This window comes from Pristiophorus japonicus, chromosome 2 (assembly GCF_044704955.1).
Source record: "Pristiophorus japonicus isolate sPriJap1 chromosome 2, sPriJap1.hap1, whole genome shotgun sequence".
NCBI classification, from domain to species: domain Eukaryota; kingdom Metazoa; phylum Chordata; class Chondrichthyes; family Pristiophoridae; genus Pristiophorus; species Pristiophorus japonicus.
In genome coordinates, this window is record NC_091978.1 from 224,760,536 (window position 1) to 224,778,723 (window position 18,188).

An 18,188-nucleotide genomic window follows, 5' to 3' on the forward strand; every position below is an offset into this window, starting at 1 on the left:
CACCCTGTATACACTATACCTGTACACCAGAGGGTCTACTGCTGGAGACCTAAAGGTCACCTGTACAGTGTAGGTAACCAAGTATAAAAGGCAACTCACCTCTTGGTGTCCTCACTCTAAGAGCTGCAATAAAGGACTCAGGTCACTACAGTTCAAGTAAAACAACCTTACCTCATGGAATCATTACTAGAGAGTGCTTGCATACACAATAACTGGCGACGAGGTTACGAATTTCCACGCACAACATGTCTAACCTAAACAACTGCCAACAATTTGCTGATGGGGAAGATTGGGATGCCTTTGTGGAAAAGCTAGAACACTTTCATCGCAAACAACCTGGCTGAGGACTCACCGATCTCGCTGGCGGACAATCGCAGAGCTATCCTGCTCAGCAATTGTGGGCCCACTATCCACGGCCTCGTCAGGGACCTACTAGCCCCAGCGAAGACGACAACCAAGACCAATGCGGGGCTTGTAACTTTAATACAAGAACAACTTAAACCTAAAGAGAGCACTCTCACAACCAGGCACCGGTTCTACACTCAGCGGCAGCCCGAAGGCCAAGAAATTGCTAAATATGCTGCAGACCTGAGATGATTGGCTGCACCGTGTGATTTTGGCGACCACCTCACCTTTTGACTGTAGAGCCCAACCTTGAGTAAGGCCATAGCGATAGCCCAGGCGTTCATTGCCACCAGTGACAATACTAAGCAAGTGTCTCAGCACACAAGTGCTGCTCCAAGTACTGTGAACGAAGTGATGTTGTTTTTGAATCATAATGTATAGGGCAGGTCACACATACCTGCAACTACACGTCCGCAGATGTCTGAGTCCACCATCAAGGGTGATGAATGCAAGGCCATTAACACCTTGTTGGCGCTGCGGGGGTGATCATCGTTTCCATTCATGCCGATTCAAAGGATACGTTTGCAAGGGCTGTGGAACGATGGGACACCTCCAACGAGTGTGCAGGCAAGCTGCTAAGCCTGTTAAACCTGCAAACCACCATGTTGTAGAGGAGGACAGATCCATGGAGGATCACGATGAACCAAAGCATCAGATAGAGGAGGCAGAGGTACATGGGGTGCACACATTCACCACGAATTGGCCCCCGATAATGCTGAATGTTGAACTAAATGGACTCCTGGTGTCAATGGAGCTGGACACGGGCCCGAGCCAGTCCATCATGGGCAAAAAGATTTTCGAAAGGTTGTGATGCAACAAGGCCTCAAGGCCAGTCTTAACTCCAGTTCGCACGAAACTAAGAACTTACACAAAAGAACTGATTCCTGTAATCGGCAGTGCTACCGTAAAGGTCTCCTACGATGGAGCGGTGCACAATCTACCACTCTGGGTGGTACTGGGCAATGGTCCCACGCTGCTCGGCAGGAGCTGGCTGGGAAAGATACTGGGGCGACGTCCAAGCGCTATCGCCCGCTAATGACACTTCATGTGCCTAGGTCTTAAACAAATTTCCTTCGCTGTTCGAACCAACCAGCATCGTGAAATTCCAAGGAGCAAAAGTGCAGCTCCACCTAATTCCGGGGGCACGACCCATCCACCACAAGGCGAGAGTGGTACCGTACATGATGAAAGAAAGGGTAGAGATCGAGCTAGACCGGCTGCAAAGAGAGGGCATCATTTCACCGATCGAGTTTAGCGAGTGGGCCAGTCCTATTGTGCCAGTCCTCAAGGGAGACGGCACCGTCAGAATCTGTGGCGATTACAAAGTAACTATCAATCGTTTCTCCCTGCAGGACCAATATCCACTACCAAAGGCCGACGACCTCTTTGCAACGCTGGCGGGAGGAAAGATGTTCCCGAAGCTGGATCTGACTTTAGCCTACATGATGCAGGAACTGGAGGAATCATCGAAGGCTCTCACCTGCATCAAAACGCACAAGTGTCTTTTTGTTTATAACAGATGTCCGTTTGGAATCTGATCAGCGGCGGCAATATTCCAGAGAAACATGGAAAGTTTACTGAAGTCGGTCCCACACACCGTGGTCTTCCAGGACGACACCTTGGTCACAGGTCGGAACACAGTTGAGCACCTGCAGAACCTGGAGGAGATTCTTAGTCGACTCAACTGCATGGGGCTCAGGTTAAAACGCTCGAAGTGCATTTTCCTGGCGCCTGAAGTGGAGTTCCTGGGAAGGAGGATTGCAGCGGACAGAATCAGGCCCACCAACGCGAAGACTGAGGCAATCGAGACGCATTGAGGCCACAGAACGTGACGGAGCTGCGGTCGTTTCTGGGACTCTTGAACTACTTTGGTAACTTCTTACTGGGTCTCAGCACACTGTTAGAACCACTACGTCTTACTACGAAAAGGGAGCGAATGGGTTTGGGGCAAAAGCCAAGAAAATACCTTTGTAAAAGCGAGAAAATTGTTATGCTCAAACAAGTTGCTTGTGTTGTATGATCCATGTAAGCGTTTGGTACTAGCATGTGATGCGTCGTCAAATGGCGTCGGGTGTGTATTGCAACAAGCTAATGATTTTGGGAAACTGCAACCGGTTGCTTATGCATCCAGGAGTCTGTCTAAGACTGAGAGAGCCTACAGCATGATTGAAAAAGAAGTGTTAGCGTGTGTCTATGGGGTAAAGAAAATGCATCAATACCTGTTTGGGCTAAAATTCGAATTGGAAACTGACCATAAGTCACTTATATCCCTGCTTTCCGAGAGGAAAGGGATAAATACCAACGCATCGGCCCACATCCAGAGATGGGCGCTCAGGTTGTCCGCATACAACTATGCCATCCGCCTCTGGCCAGGCACAGAAAACTGTGCCGATGCTCTCAGTAGGCTGCCATTGCCCACCATGGGGGTGAAAATGGCACCGCCCGCAGACCTAGCCATGGTTATGGAAGCATTTCAGAGTGAGAAATCACACATCCGGCAGATCAAAACCTGGACAAGCCAGTACGCCTTATTATCTCTAGTCAAAAGCTGTGTGCTTCACGGGAGCTGGTCCAGTCTCCCAGTGGAAATGCAGGAAGATATAAAGCTGTTCCAGCGGCGCAAAGATGAAATGTCTATATAGACAGACTGCCTTCTGTGGGGCAATCGAGTAGTGGTGCCCAAGAAGTGCAGAGACACCTTCATCAATGACCTCCACAGTACCCACCCAGGCAACGTAATGATGAAAGCGATAGCCAGATCCCACGTGTGGTGGCCCGGTATCGATGTGGACTTGGAGTCCTGCGTTCACAGATGTAATACATGCTCGCAGTTAAGCAATGTACCCAGGGAGGCGCCACTAAGTTTATGATCTTGGCCCTCCAAACCGTGGTCTAGGGTACACGTCGACTATGCAGGCCTGTTCTTGGGTAAAATGTTCCTTGTGGTTGTAAACGCGTATTCCAAGTGGATTGAATGTGAGATAATGTCGGCTAGCACATCCGCTGCCACCACTGAAAGCCTGCGGGCCATGTTTGCCACACACGGCTTATCCGATGTCCTGGTGAGCGACAACGGGCTATGTTTCACCAGTGCTGAGTTCAAAGAATTCATGACCTGTAACGGGATCAAACATGTCACATCTACCCTGTTTAAACCAGCGTCCAATGGTCAGGCAGAGAGAGCAGTGCAAACCATCAAGCAAGGTTTGAAGAGGGTAACTGAAGGCTCACTGCAGACTCGCCTATCCCGAGTCCTGCTTAGCTACCGCACGAGACCCCACTCACTCACTGGGATCCCACCTGCTGAACTGCTCATGAAAAGAGTACTTAAGACAAGGCTCTCGTTAGTTCACCCTGATCTACATGAACAGGTAGAGAGCAGGCGGCTTCAACAAAGTGCATACCATGATAGAGCAAATGAAATTGAAATCAATGATCCTGTATTTGTATTAAATTATGGACATGGTCCCAAGTGGCTTCCTGGCACTGTCGTGGCCAAAGAGGGGAGCAGGGTGTTTCAGTTCAAACTTTCAAATGGACTCATTCACCGGAAACACTTGGACCAAATCAAACTCAGATTCACAGACTATCCTGAGCAACCCACCTTGGACCCTACCTTTTTTGATCCCCCAACATACACACCAGTGGCAACTGGCACTACGGTTGACCACGAAGCAGAAGCCATCATCCACAGCAGCCCTACAGGGCCCAGCAAGGCTAGCTGCCCAGTGAATTTTAACCAACAAATGATTCAACAACACCAGCTTTCACACCGAGACGATCAACCAGGGCAAGAAGGGCCCCAGCTCGACTCACATTGTAAATAGTTACACTATTGACTTTGGGGGTGGGGGCGGGGGGAGTGTTGTTGTGGACTTGTATTTACTCTGTACAGCCACCAGAGGGCTCATCCCCTGGAGTCCCAAGGGATCCCATAATCCCTTGGGAGCACAGGTATTTAAGGTGGCTTCACAGATTGGAGAGGCACTCTGGAGACCTGCAATAAAAGACTAAGGTCACACTTCCATAGTTCAGGCTGACTCTTTCTCCATACACATCAGAAACCCTTACCACTTTTAAGAGATGGTTGGATGGGCACTTAAAGTGCAGTAATCTGCAAGGTTATGGACCTAGAGCTGGTAATTGGGATTAGACTGGATGACCATTTGTTGGATGGCGCAGATATAATGGTAAGTACTGCAGGGAATTGAATATGGCCAGGGTGATGATCTGGACTAGTTTCGATCGCCTGGATGGGTTGGAGAGGAACTTTCCCAGATTTTTTCTCCCTAAATAGGCCTGGATTTTTATCTGGATTTTGCCTCTCCCAGGAGATCACATGGCTTTGGTTGGGATGGAGTGTAGAATGTTTCAATATAAGGGGTGTCACAGTTGTGTGAGGCGGACTGGTTGCTCTTTGCCTTTCTATCATTGTTCATAGGTTTATATGTAACCTTTTGGGCTGCTGACCAAGGGCCGTGTGGCTCTTTGTCGGCCGGCGTGGACACGATGGGCCAAAATGGCCTCCTTCTGCGCTGTAAATTTCTATGTTTCTATATTTCTATTGCAAGGCGAAGACTGCTGAATCCAGGAGGTAAGTGCCTTTACACTTATCTCCTGGATTCAGTGTCCCCCCCCATAACCCATCCACCACGATCGGTGACCCCCCACCCCAGACCATTGATCTTCCCCAGGACTCTGATCCCTGCCACAAGGAATCCCACTGCCGTTTCCCACCCTTCCCCCCCCCCCAATCCTCCTTCTGGCCACCGATCCTCACCCAAACTTGCTCCTCCGGCTCCCGTTCCTCATCAACTAACCCCCCCCACCATGCTAGTCCCGGCCCCTGCTCTTCACCCACCGTTCTTCTCTCACTGCCCCCCAGGGCTCCCACATGATCCCTCCTTTCTGTGGCCTAGTGTCGCAGGACTCCCCGCCTGGAGCCAACCATCCTCTCAATCTGACTGGCTGCGGGCGGGAAACAGGTTAAGTTCAGCAGGACCTGTAGAAAACCTGTTCTCCCAAGTTTCCTAACTGCTTTAGAGTCCCCACCCATTCTTAACCGCCCCCCCCCCGCTTCCTCATTAAAACTCAGGCCTATAAATCAAGTAGAATATTCTAGCCAAAAGGAAACATAGATGGAGGATGAACTGTACTCGATGGCTAGATTAAGTACTTCTATAGCTCTGCTCTTGAACATTTTGGTGAATAACTTATCATTGTTTTGAAGAGGTATAAAGCGTTTGATAGGATCTGCCGATAAGAACTTCACATCAAAAACTATCCAACTTCTTGTCAAATTGCTCTATGTGCTCTAGATGCTGTTCAAGACAAATTTTGATCCAGATATCTCTCTTGGCCATGGAAATGTGAATTAACTTCTGATCCCCTCAAGCCTCGGAGGATTCCTTTGGGGTCTATGCCTCGCCACCCCAGACCCAACCAGGATACAGGTTACTTGAGTTCATATAGATTGGGCTAACCAAACTATACAGTGGAGGAGGAGTTCCTCGAGTGCATAAGGGATGGTTTTCTAGACCAATATGTCGAGGAACCAACTAGGGGGGAGGCCATCTTAGACTGGGTGTTGTGTAATGAGAGAGGATTAATTAGCAATCTCATTGTGCGAGGCCCCTTGGGGAAGAGTGACCATAATATGGTGGAATTCTGCATTAGGATGGAGAATGAAACAGTTAATTCAGAGACCATGGTCCAAAATTTAAAGAAGGGTAATTTTGAAGCTATGAGGCGTGAATTCGCTAGAATAGATTGGCGAATGATATTTAAGGGGTTGACTGTGGATGGGCAATGGCAGACATTTAGAGACCGCATGGATGAATTACAACAATTGTACATTCCTGTCTGGCGTAAAAATAAAAAAGGGAAGGTGGCTCAACCGTGGCTATCAAGGGAAATCAGGAATAGTATTAAAGCCAAGGAAGTGGCATACAAATTGGCCAGAAATAGCAGCGAAACCGGGGACTGGGAGAAATTTAGAACTCAGCAGAGGAGGACAAAGGGTTTGATTAGGGCAGGGAAAATGGAGTATGAGAAGAAGCTTGCAGGGAACATTAAGGCAGATTGCAAAAGTTTCTATAGGTATGTAAAGAGAAAAAGGTTAGTAAAGACAAACATAGGTCCGCTGCAGTCAGAATCAGGGGAAGTCATAACTGGGAACAAAGAAATGGCAGACCAATTGAACAAGTACTTTGGTTTGGTATTCAGTAAGGAGGACCCCGGATATAAAAGGGGTCAGAGGGTCTCGTAAGGAGGAGGAACTGAGGGAAATCTTTATTAGTCGGGAAATTGTGTTGGGGAAATTGATGGGATTGAAGGCCGATAAATCCCCAGGGCCTGATGGACTGCATCCCAGAGTACTTAAGGAGGTGGCCTTGGAAATAGCGGATGCATTGACAGTCATTTTCCAACATTCCATTGACTCTGGATCAGTTCCTATCGAGTGGAGGGTAGCCAATGTAACCCCACTTTTTAAAAAAGGAGGGAGAGAGAAAACAGGGAATTATAGACCGGTCAGCCTGACCTCAGTAGTGGGTAAAATGATGGAATCAATTATTAAGGATGTCATAGCAGCGCATTTGGAAAATGGGTGACATGATAGGTCCAAGTCAGCATGGATTTGTGAAAGGGAAATCATGCTTGACAAATCTTCTGGAATTTTTTGAGGATGTTTCCAATAAAGTGGACAAAGGAGAACCAGCTGATGTGGTATATTTGGACTTTCAGAAGACTTTCGACAAGGTCCCACACAAGAGATTAATGTGCAAAGTTAAAGCACATGGGATTGGGGGTAGTGTGCTGACGTGGATTGAGAACTGGTTGTCAGACAGGAAGCAAAGAGTAGGAGTAAATGGGTACTTTTCAGAATGGCAGGCAGTGACTAGTGGGGTACCGCAAGGTTCTGTGCTGGGGCCCCAGCTGTTTACATTGTACATTAATGATTTAGACGAGGGGATTAAATGTGGTATCTCCAAATTTGCGGATGACATTAAGTTGGGTGGCAGTGTGAGCTGCGAGGAGGATGCTATGAGGCTGCAGAGTGACTTGGATAGGTTAGGTGAGTTGTCAAATGCATGGCAGATGAAGTATAATGCAGATAAATGTGAGGTTATCCACTTTGGTGGTAAAAACAGAGAGACAGACTATTATCTGAATGGTGACAGATTAGGAAAAGGGAAGGTGCAACGAGACCTGGGTGTCATGGTACATCAGTCATTGAAGGTTGGCATGCAGGTACAGCAGGCGGTTAAGAAAGCAAATGGCATGTTGGCCTTCATAGCGAGGGGATTTGAGTACAGGGGCAGGGAGGTGTTGCTACCGTTGTACAGGGCCTTGGTGAGGCCACACCTGGAGTATTGTGTACAGTTTTGGTCTCCTAACTTGAGGAAGGACATTCTTGCTATTGAGGGAGTGCAGCGAAGGTTCACCAGACTGATATATCAAGAAAGACTGGATCAACTGGGCTTGTATTCACTGGAGTTCAGAAGAATGAGAGGGAATCTCATAGAAACGTTTAAAATTCTGACGGGTTTGGACAGGTTAGATGCAGGAAGAATGTTCCCAATGTTGGGGAAGTGCAGAACCAGGGGTCACAGTCTAAGGATAAGGGGTAAGCCATTTAGGACCGAGATGAGGAGGAACTTCTTCACCCAGAGAGTGGTGAACCTGTGGAATTCTCTGCCACAGGAAGTTGTTGAGGCCAATTCACTAAATATATTCAAAAAGGAGTTAGATGTAGTCCTTACTACTAGGGGGATCAAGGGGTATGGCGAGAAAGCAGGAATGGGGTACTGAAGTTGCATGTTCAGCCATGAACTCATTGAATGGCATTGCAGGCTCAAAGGGCCGAATGGCCTACTCCTGCACCTATTTTCTATGTTTCTATGTTTCTAAGTCTTTCAAATATTCCCACATAAAAAGGACTAGAATACTTAGCTTTCTCACTTCCATGGGTGGCCCAGCTTCTACAGAATTTAAAATACCGAGGATGCTGGCTGACTGGCGAGATATATCTCAAATAGTTTAAAGTTGAAAATTGAGATACAGAAATACAAAACTTGTCTTCCATAGCTGAAACATCGATCAAATTAATGCGCTGGTTTCCTCAACTTTGCCCATATGCGAAACCGCAGTCCATTTTCGGCTGTAACTAAGCATGATAACGTGGATTTGATTAATTTTAGGACAAATAAATAAATTAGTGTTACATGGATTCTGCTTGCTTTGTAATCAAAATGTGTTTGTATAGGAATAATGCCACTGAAGTATAGTAGATGGCAACAACAACTTGCATTATATATTGCCGAAGAACAACCCAAAGCACTTCAGAAACACAAGAAAAAGTGGCAAGCTTAGAAAGGGTGTCCTTGGTCACAGAGGTGGATTTTAAAGGGAAGCTTGGAGATGAAGGTGGAGGGACCTATTAAGGTAATTCCAGAGAATGGGACCTGGCATCTGAAGATATGACTGCTAATGGTGGGCTGATGCGAGAGGGAGAGGCCAGAGTCAGAGGAATGGAGAGAGTTGAAGGAGGTTATAGAGATAGTGTGGGTGAGGCCATGGATGAGAATTTGAGATTTGAGGTGTTGGGGGACGGGGAGTTAATACAGGACTTGGTACAGGATGGGATAGGATAGACGCAGTGCAATTTTGAGGGAGCTAACGTTATGGAGGATAGGAGCCAGCCAGGAGCATCTTTATTCTCCCAGTATCCAGTGAACGACGGCAGGGGGGTTCTCATCACCATCTTAGTCACGAGAGAGGATCCTCGAGCACAAGGACTCCAGGTAATGGCACACGATTGTAGTTCAGAACTTGCGAAGCCTTAGACCCCCACACTCAGCACACTTAAAAGAAATCACCTCTCACACCGGAGTCCCCACAGACCTGAGCCGCTCTGACAAACAGCCCTTCAGTGTAACATATAATCAATCGATCAATCATTTAATTAATTACTGGAAGATTTGATTATTTTATACAGGGTGAACACCTCTTATCTGGCACCTGCGAGAACTGGCCTGTGCCGGATAAAGGATTTTGCCGGAGGAGAGGTCACGTTAAATTGGATGGTACAGGTACTGAACAAAAGGATCTTGGGGCTGGTGGATCGCGAGGTCAGGCCAGTGATTGTGGGAGTCGACAGCGAGGAAGGACTTCAATTTGTTCATGTTGGAGTGGCTGGGAATGGTGCCGGATGAGGGGTGGTGCTGGATAAGGGAGTTTCAATTTGTACTACATTTTGTGTATTTAAGATAGTATCTGAATTTATGTTTATAAATTATTGGGAGGGTAGAAATGGGAGTGATGATCAACACTATGGTAGAAATTAAATTCTGAGCCAAAGTACCAGTTGTTCCTGGAGTTTCGGAGACTTCTGGTCCTAGGCCTCTATGCGAAGACCTTTGTAGAAGCCCACGTATCCCAGCAGCGTATGCACTTTGTACGCATCACTGGGATCACGTGGGCCGGCCCAACCTATCAGAGTAGGGGTATTCCAATCGTCATAAGTATGAATGGGAATACCTCCAAAAACACACAAGCACTTAAGATTAATTTTAAATGTTTTTTAAATTTATCAAAATACAATTCAATTAATTATTTAAAACAAAATTCAATTTAATTAATTATTTAAAACAAAAATTCAATTTTTTGAAAAATAAATGTATATATTTTAAAGGGTCTAAACATAAACTTACCTTATTTAATAGGACTTTAAATCATTGAAAAAATTGTATTATTCTGTGCTTTAAAAGTCTTGCACTGATAAAAGCATGCCTTATGCATGCTTTTATCAGTCGTAAGAATTTGAAGGACATTCGCTGGGCAGGAGTTGGGTAAATAGCCCAATTCTCCAGCCACGGAAACCCTTTCGTTTCAGATTCTTGACGGATCACAAGTTCCGGGTTTAGGCGCATGCACTTCGCATGCCTAAATCCGGAACTTGCGGGAACCCCACGGGCGCACGTGCATCTCGTATGCACCTGTGGGGAGCGCGAATTCAGGCCTTGTTTCAAATTTATCAATTTAACACTTTGCTCTTACTAATAACTGTTAGTGGGGCTATTATTTCATGCACAATTATTCACTTGTTTTATTATCCCATTTAATTAGCATAGTGGAGGTATAACTAAATGGACCCGGCTATACTGGACATTGCATTTACTGCTTTAAATTTAAGCCCTTTATCCCCATACCATAGAATCATAGAATGGTTACAGCACAAGAGGCCATTCGGCCAATCGAGCCCGTACCTGCTCTCTGCAAGAGCACTTCAGCTAGTCCCACTCCCCTGCTCTTTCCTCATAGGCCTGCAAATTTGTTTCCTTCAGTTACTTAGCCAACTCCCTTTGGAAAGCCACAATTGAATCTGCCTTTATCATCCTTTCAGGCAGTGTATTTCAGATCCTAACCACTCGCTGCTTAAAGTTTTTCCTCGTGTCACCTTTGGTTCTTCTGCCAATCACCTTAAATCTTTGTCCTCTGGTTCTCGACCCTACCAAGACCAATTAAAGTTTGTCATGACTGGAAGAGGGTTGCAAAGATTTACAAAAGCAAAATACTGCAGATGCTAGAATCTGAAATAAAAACAGAAAATGCTGGAAATCTCAGCGGATAAGGCAGCATCTGTGGAGAGAAAAACAGAGTTAACATTTCGGGTCGATGACCCTTCGTTAGAAATTTGGGTAATCCTTGCCACTGGACTAAGACCGAGCTCTGTAAAGCCCGTGTAGTGGCTGGTGTGCAACGGCCACCACACGTTAAAAAAATCCACGCACAGGCATCTTCCACCTTTCAAGATGTAGTACGGGATCTGACTATGGTGTTTGTTGGCCAGTCCCACTAATAGCACTCAGGGAAGAAATGTATATTATAATGGTATATTACTTGTGCTCATTCTCAAGTGAGCACATTCTCAAGTCTGCAAACACTATATGCATCTTGGCTTTTCTCAGAAGTGATAGAGCATTGACAATGAACAAGCCTAATTTAATGGCTGATCATGGGCGCAATTTGCAGTAGAAATCATTTTCCAAGTCATCTAATCTTCTCAGCGAGGTTTCAAAAGCATCAAAATAGAAATTTCAAGTGCAATTTTTAAAGGTTGTACAAATAATTTTGTCCTTGACTGTGCCTTATACCTTGTTTAAAATTGCAAGTGATAGCAGAAGCGATCTCACATTTTCCACTCTAAGAATGCATTTACACCATTTGGAATAAACAGACCGTGCACTGTTCAATGTGACTCGTAAACCTGCATCATGTTTGTTAGCATTTATTAAGTGTGGAAATAACTTGAAGAGTTCTTTGTACAATAAATGCCGTAACAAATTTTTAATTGTAGCTGTTAACACAATTCATTTTACGTGTCTGCCTTGTGCAGTCCTCAACAGCTCACCAAAACTTAAGTGGCCCTCCAGCCCAAATGAATGCCCACCCCGATCTATTTTATTTGCCTCAACCACTTCCTGTGGTATTGAGTTCCATATTCTAACTACTCTGAGTAAAGAAATTTCTCCTCCATTCCCTATTGCATTCATTAGTATCTACTTGTCAACAAGGTAGATGCAGAGAGGATGTTTCCACTCGTGAGGTAATCTAGAACTAGGAGGCATAGTTTAAAAATAAGGGGTCGCCCATTTAGAACTGGGATGAGGATGAATTTCTTCTCAGAAGGTCGTAAATCTGTGGAATTTGCTGCCTCAGAGAGCTGTGGAGGCTGGGTCATTGAATATATTTAAAGTGGCGATAGACAGATTTTTGAATGATAAGGGAGTGAAGCAGGGAAGTGGGGAGCGGGCAGGGAAGTGGAGCTGAGCCCAAGATCAGATCAGCCATGATTTTATTGAATGGCGGAGCAGGCTCGAGGGGCCAAATGGTCTACTCCTGCTGCTATTTCTTATGCATCTTGTATTTATGACCTACATTCCCCCTAATGTGCACGGTGCATATATCGGGAGGGCCCGCACAGGCCGCTCGCAACTGGGAAGAGATACCGTGCATGCACGGCCGCGCAGCAAATTTAAAGGGCCCCACCTACAGAAAAAAATTAGAAGGAATTGTTTATGACCCCACTTTTTGATTCTCCCATAAATGTAAACATTCTCTTCACATCCACCTTGTCCAATCCATTCATAATTTTAAAGACCTCTATCAGGTCTCCTCTAAGTCTCTCCCTTAAGAAAAAAAGCCCAAACCTGTTCAAGCTTTCCTGATATCAGTTCTTTTTTGCAATTTCTCCAGTGCTTTTATGTACTTTTTAATTGTATGGAGACCAGAACTGTGCACAGAAGTGTGGCCTGACCAGGGTTCTGTACAAGTTTAACATTATTTAAATTCTTCTGAATTCTATAGCCCTAGAAACAAATCAGTGCTTTGTTAGTATCTTTAATTGCTCTGCTGACGTGCAATGGTGTTTTCAATGATTTTTTCACCTGTATCCCTAGAACTCTTTGCTGTTCTACCCCATTCAGTTTCTTATTTTCTAAGGTATAGATGATGTTTCTAATTTTCCAATCAAAGTGCATCACCTCACATTTATCTATATTAAAGTTAATTTCCGCATGACTTTCCTTCCATCATAAGGTCAGAAGTGGGGATGTTCACTGATGACTGCACAGTCAGTGCCATTTGCATGCGGCAAGAGCTGGACAACATTCAAGCTTGGGCTTATAAGTGGTAACATTCGTGCCACACAAGTGCCAGGCAATGAACATCTCCAACAACATGAAGTCTAACCATCGCCACTTGACATTCAACGGCATTACCATCGTCGAATCACCAACCATCAACATCTTAACTGGACCAGCCACATAAATATTGTAGCTACAAGAGTAGGGCAGAGGCTGGGTACCTTGCAGCGAGTGACTCACCTGACTCCCCAAAGCCTTTCCACCATCTACAAGGCAAAAATCAGGAGTGTGATGGAATACTCTCCACTTACCTGGATGAGTGCAGCTCCAACAACACTCAAGAAGTTTGACACCATCCAGGACAAAGCAGCCCTCTTAATTGGCACCCCATCCAGCACCTTAAGCATTCACTTCCTCAACTACCATGCCTGCAGTGTGTACCATCTACAAGATGCACAGCAGCAACTCGTCAAGGCTTCTTCGACAGAACCACCCAAATCTGCAACCTCTACCACCTACAAGGACAAGGGCAGCAGGCGCATGGGAACACCATCACCTACAAGTTTCCCTCAAAGTCACACACCATCCGGACTTGGAAATATATCATCGCACCTTCATCATCTCTGGGTCAAAATCCTGTAACTCCCTATCTAACAGCACTGTGGGAGTGCCTGCACTGCATGGATTGTAGCAGTTCAAGAAGGTGGCTCAGCCCCTCCTTGTCAAGGGCAATTAGGGATGGGGAATAAATGCTGGCCCACATTCCGTGAATGATTTAAAAAAAAAACAGCTCGCAGTGCTACATGACCAAATTGTGTGTGTCTAAAGTTACATTGGTTTGTAGTGAGCAAGGACCTATTTACAGGAGTAGTTTCTGATGCTAATCACAAGAGAAATATTTGGGTAAAGCCTTAAAGATGCAAGAAGAGAAAATCACTGAATTTTGACCCTTTTTAATACACAGTTGAATAATTCAAAACACTCGCTTTTAAAACTGTACTTCGAATAAATGAGTTCTTTCCGTTTATATAATAGCAATAAAGGTACGATATGGATTATAGTATCTTTGTCTGCTTTACAGCATTGTTTTAAGTTCTGGTTCAAAGGTAGCTGATAACTACAGATCAGCGTTGCACCTTTGCAGTTTTATCAGTCTTCTTTCCTTTCCACAAATTTCCAAGCACAATTCCGGAAAACAGTATAAATCCCAATGTGCGATTCAAACAGAATTTCTTCCAGCAATCTTGAGGGTTACTTATGTCCAGTGAGTATATCTGTTTTGGAAAGAACAAGGTTTGCATTTAGATAAATCAGCATAAAAAGGCACAAATTTTACAGTTTAAAAAAAATACATTTCAATAAAATTATTTTCTTATTTAAGAGGATAGTTGAAAGAGAGTTGGCATAAAAAAGTGTAGTATGATTGGTATAAAAAAGATGTGCATTTTATATAGCGCCTTTCACGACCGCCAGACGTCCCAAAGTGCTTTACGGCCAATGAAGTACTTTTTTTGGAAGTGCAGTCACTGTTGTAATATAGGAAACACGGCAGCCAATTTTCACACTGCATACTCCCACAAACAGCAATGTGATTGAGGGATAAATATTAGCCAGGGCACCGGGGATAACTCGCCTGCTCTTCTTCGAAATAGTGCCATGGGCTCTTTTATGTCCACCTGAGAGAGCTGACAGGGACTCGGTTTAACATCTCATCCAAAAGACGGCACCTCCGACAGTATAGCACTCTCTCAGTACAGCCCTGAAGTGTCAGGCTGGATTTTGTGCTTGATTCTCTGGAGCGGGACTTGAACCCAAAACCTTCTGACTCAGAGACGAGAGTGCTACCAAATGAGTCACTGCTGACACGCTGGGAATGATCCCTGCGCTTGAATGGGTAAGCCCAAGTCACATTTACAAAGACCAGCGAGCTGCAGACACCTGCTGGGTGTCCCCAGGCAGCTCGCCAGTGAAGAGGATTTCAATTGTGGGCTGCATAAATATTGAGACATCGTTAATTTCTATTCTCTTGTCTCAGTCTGATTTCATCCAACAGAAACAAGTTCAGTTCTTGCAATTTCTCCTCTGAATTCACGTTCCTAAATGCCAGATTTTGTTTGAACGATTTCAAATCTATCACTACCATCTTGTAGTTTCACTATTTATACAATGCACATTTGAAAATGAACTGTCATTGTATCACATTTCTACATCCAAGCCAATACTTTCTGCTAATATAGGCCCAGAAATTGAGGTCGAAGGCTTCCACTGAGCTGATGCCTCCAACCTGAACATTTTCAATGAATCTACCTGGTGGTCCTGGGTCTCTACGGGTAGGCCTGCATAGAGGCCCACATGTTCCAGGGAATTAGGCGCTTCGCACGCGTCCCTGGGATCACGTGGGCCGGCCCAACCAATCCAAGTCGGGGTATTCCTATTCATACTTGTGGTGATTCCGTTTGTCAGAATCACCGTAAGTATGAATGGGAATACCCCCCAAAACACACAAACACTTATTATTAAAAAAACATCACATTTAAAATTAATCAAAATGGAATTTAATTAATTAATTAAAACTAAAATTTAATTTTTTGAAAAATAAATATACATATTTTAAAGGGTCTAAAAATAAACTTTTATTTAACAGGATTTTAAATGTTTAAATTATTGGAAAAAATTTATTTTTCTGTCCTTTAAAAATCTTCATCATCATTGAAGAGGTAAATTACAAGTCTTTATAATAATTAATTGTGCTATTTTAAAATGGAACCCACAACGTCTGGGTTACAGACTGTGGGAACATTCCACAGAAAGCAAAAGTTTTAGTTCATAGACCAAAAGATCTTGGGAGGAAAGTAAAGACAGATAACATAGAAACTGAAGCCATAACAAGATAAGGGTAGAATAGAAATGGACACTATAGCAACTTTCCGGACTTACCATTTAAGGCATACGGAAGCCAGACTGGAGGAAGCGCTGTACCAATGTACTAATCAATCATCATGTATTAATTCTAACTTGCGTAATTACATAATGACTTAATCTGAAATTGTATAAAGGAAGATGCCTCCGACCACTTCTTTGAGCGTTCCTTACGGAATAGCTCCCCTGCTAGCTTGTAATTAATAAAACTGCATTTACTTTAAGGCTAACGGACTCCGAGTGGTGGTTTGAAGTTAACCCTTACAACGTGACGAGGTCGGCAGGATCTGCTGAATAGGCAAATATGACTCAAAAGCTGAACCAACCTAAAATCAAGTTAGTAGAGAATTGCCTTGAGAAATTCTCCTCCCAAGATCCCCGGCCAGAGATCCAACAAATCTGAAGTGGAGTTCGTGCAGCCGGTAAATCCAGTTGAGGGACGCGTCAGGGCACTGTAAGTAAATACGTGTGTCGGGAGAATAAGTACTTACACGAGACACCGGGAAGACACCGGGAAATCCCTGGTGAGGGCGGACTAGCTATTCAGTCAGAAATAAGATTCCACATATGTAAAGGCGGAAAAAGGCTCCGCCTAAGTAAAGGCGGACAAACGGGAACTGGGGAAAATGCTCCGGTGTAAGAAATGGCAAAGGAAACTGCCAAGGCCCTTGGAGGGGTGAGGTAGAAACTACCGGAAAAGTTTCTGAGATAAATATGAAAAGGTTAAGAGGAAGATGGTTAAGGAAGGATAAGATGAAGAAAAAAAAGATACCCTGGAAACTCAACTGGTGGTTGCAAAGAAAGGGAAACAAAGGGAAGGAGGTGGTTATAGTGTGTTTCACAAATGCAAGGAGAAAAGGAGGTGGAAAGATAGGTGTAGAAAGAAACAGAAAAAAATAAGAAAACAACCAAAGCAGGATTAATGGTAATAAGTCAGTGCCAATTACGGAGGTTAAGAGTAGAAGTAAATAGTTTGAGAATGACGCCAACCGGACAGTTGGGACAGAGATTACCGAAGAAAAACAAGGGAACCAGAAAATAAGTTGTTAAAAAAAATAAGAGAGAGAAAATAAGCTTTGTTGAATGAAAGTTGGTGTGAATGTCTGTCTTTAAAGTAAAGTGTCTGTTATGTTTGTTTAAGCTCCACCCACTTCTGTGCAGAAGCTAGCTGATTAACCCTTTTATCATGGATGTGGGAAGTTTTATATTCATCGTTTACCTAGAACTGAATTACATTTTAAGTTAGAAACGCAGGTGCGGATTTATTTTGATTATGATTTACGGAGCGATGAAATGCACAAAGGATGGGTTTGTTAAACAAAAGACCAAAAATAGAACCGACACAGAATCTTCAGCTCTTGGACGTTCTAATTGGATTACAGTTAAAAAAAAATGCGTGGTCTCGTTTTTTAAAAAATTCCGACCTGCTCACTTACTTGTCAAAAGAAAACACGTAATCATTGATTACACTGGGTTGAAAGGCAATAAATTTAGTCTAGGAATGAGATAAAGAAAGAAGGGAAATTGTAATGCCTTTAAAAAAAGCCTGCATGGGTCTCTCGAGGCTACGGGCTGGGGGAAGCTATGCCCCCGTTTTCCTTTGTGTAATATCTTTTGTTAAATGATGTGAAAGCTTCTAGCTCAGTAAAAAGAGTTTTATATAAAAGATTGGCAGTACAATATTTGATATTGAGGATTTTGAGATATTTCAGGTGATTCTCCTTGATAAACATTTTGGTTGTATTGGAAAATCTTGGGTTTGGAAACCTTTTTAAAAGAAATGATACTAAACAGTGTAGGAAAAAAACCCGAAAAAGTTTGGAAACAATCTAAAAATGTCATTTTCTCTGATAAGAGACAGAAAAACTATTTGGGGGAGACAAGATAAGTTAAGGAAGTGACCTTGGAAATGATTTGCGAGAACTTGAATGTTAAGATAGTTTATAAACTATCACTTGTCTTTGAATACAGGAAACCAGCCAATCCTGGCCAGAATTACTACCCACGATACTAATGAAGTTACACGCCACACCAAATTGAATGACAGGATTAACCCCCTATGAGCTAATAAGGGTACAACAACTATGTAAAGCAGCCCCTAGGAGGTGGCATCGAGTGTCAGGAGTGTTTAAGATGAGTGGGTATCAGAATGTTACCTGAACATTGTAAACCAGGGGAGTAAGGAAGGTATTAGGACTCTTTAATTATAGTCAGAAT

General features: G+C 44.1%; 1 protein-coding gene across 1 annotated transcript in view; it reads right to left on the reverse strand.

The window, feature by feature from the left end:
• Positions 1-13,989: 13,989 nt before the first annotated feature.
• The window catches only part of coq2 (coenzyme Q2 4-hydroxybenzoate polyprenyltransferase), a 44,382-nt gene continuing 40,183 nt past the window's right edge, over positions 13,990-18,188 (reverse strand). Inside the window, exon 7 of the mRNA XM_070871023.1 lies at positions 13,990-14,326. Within this exon, the coding sequence (XP_070727124.1) occupies positions 14,177-14,326 (150 nt within the window). The 3' untranslated portion in view covers positions 13,990-14,176. The remainder of the gene's footprint in view (positions 14,327-18,188) is intronic.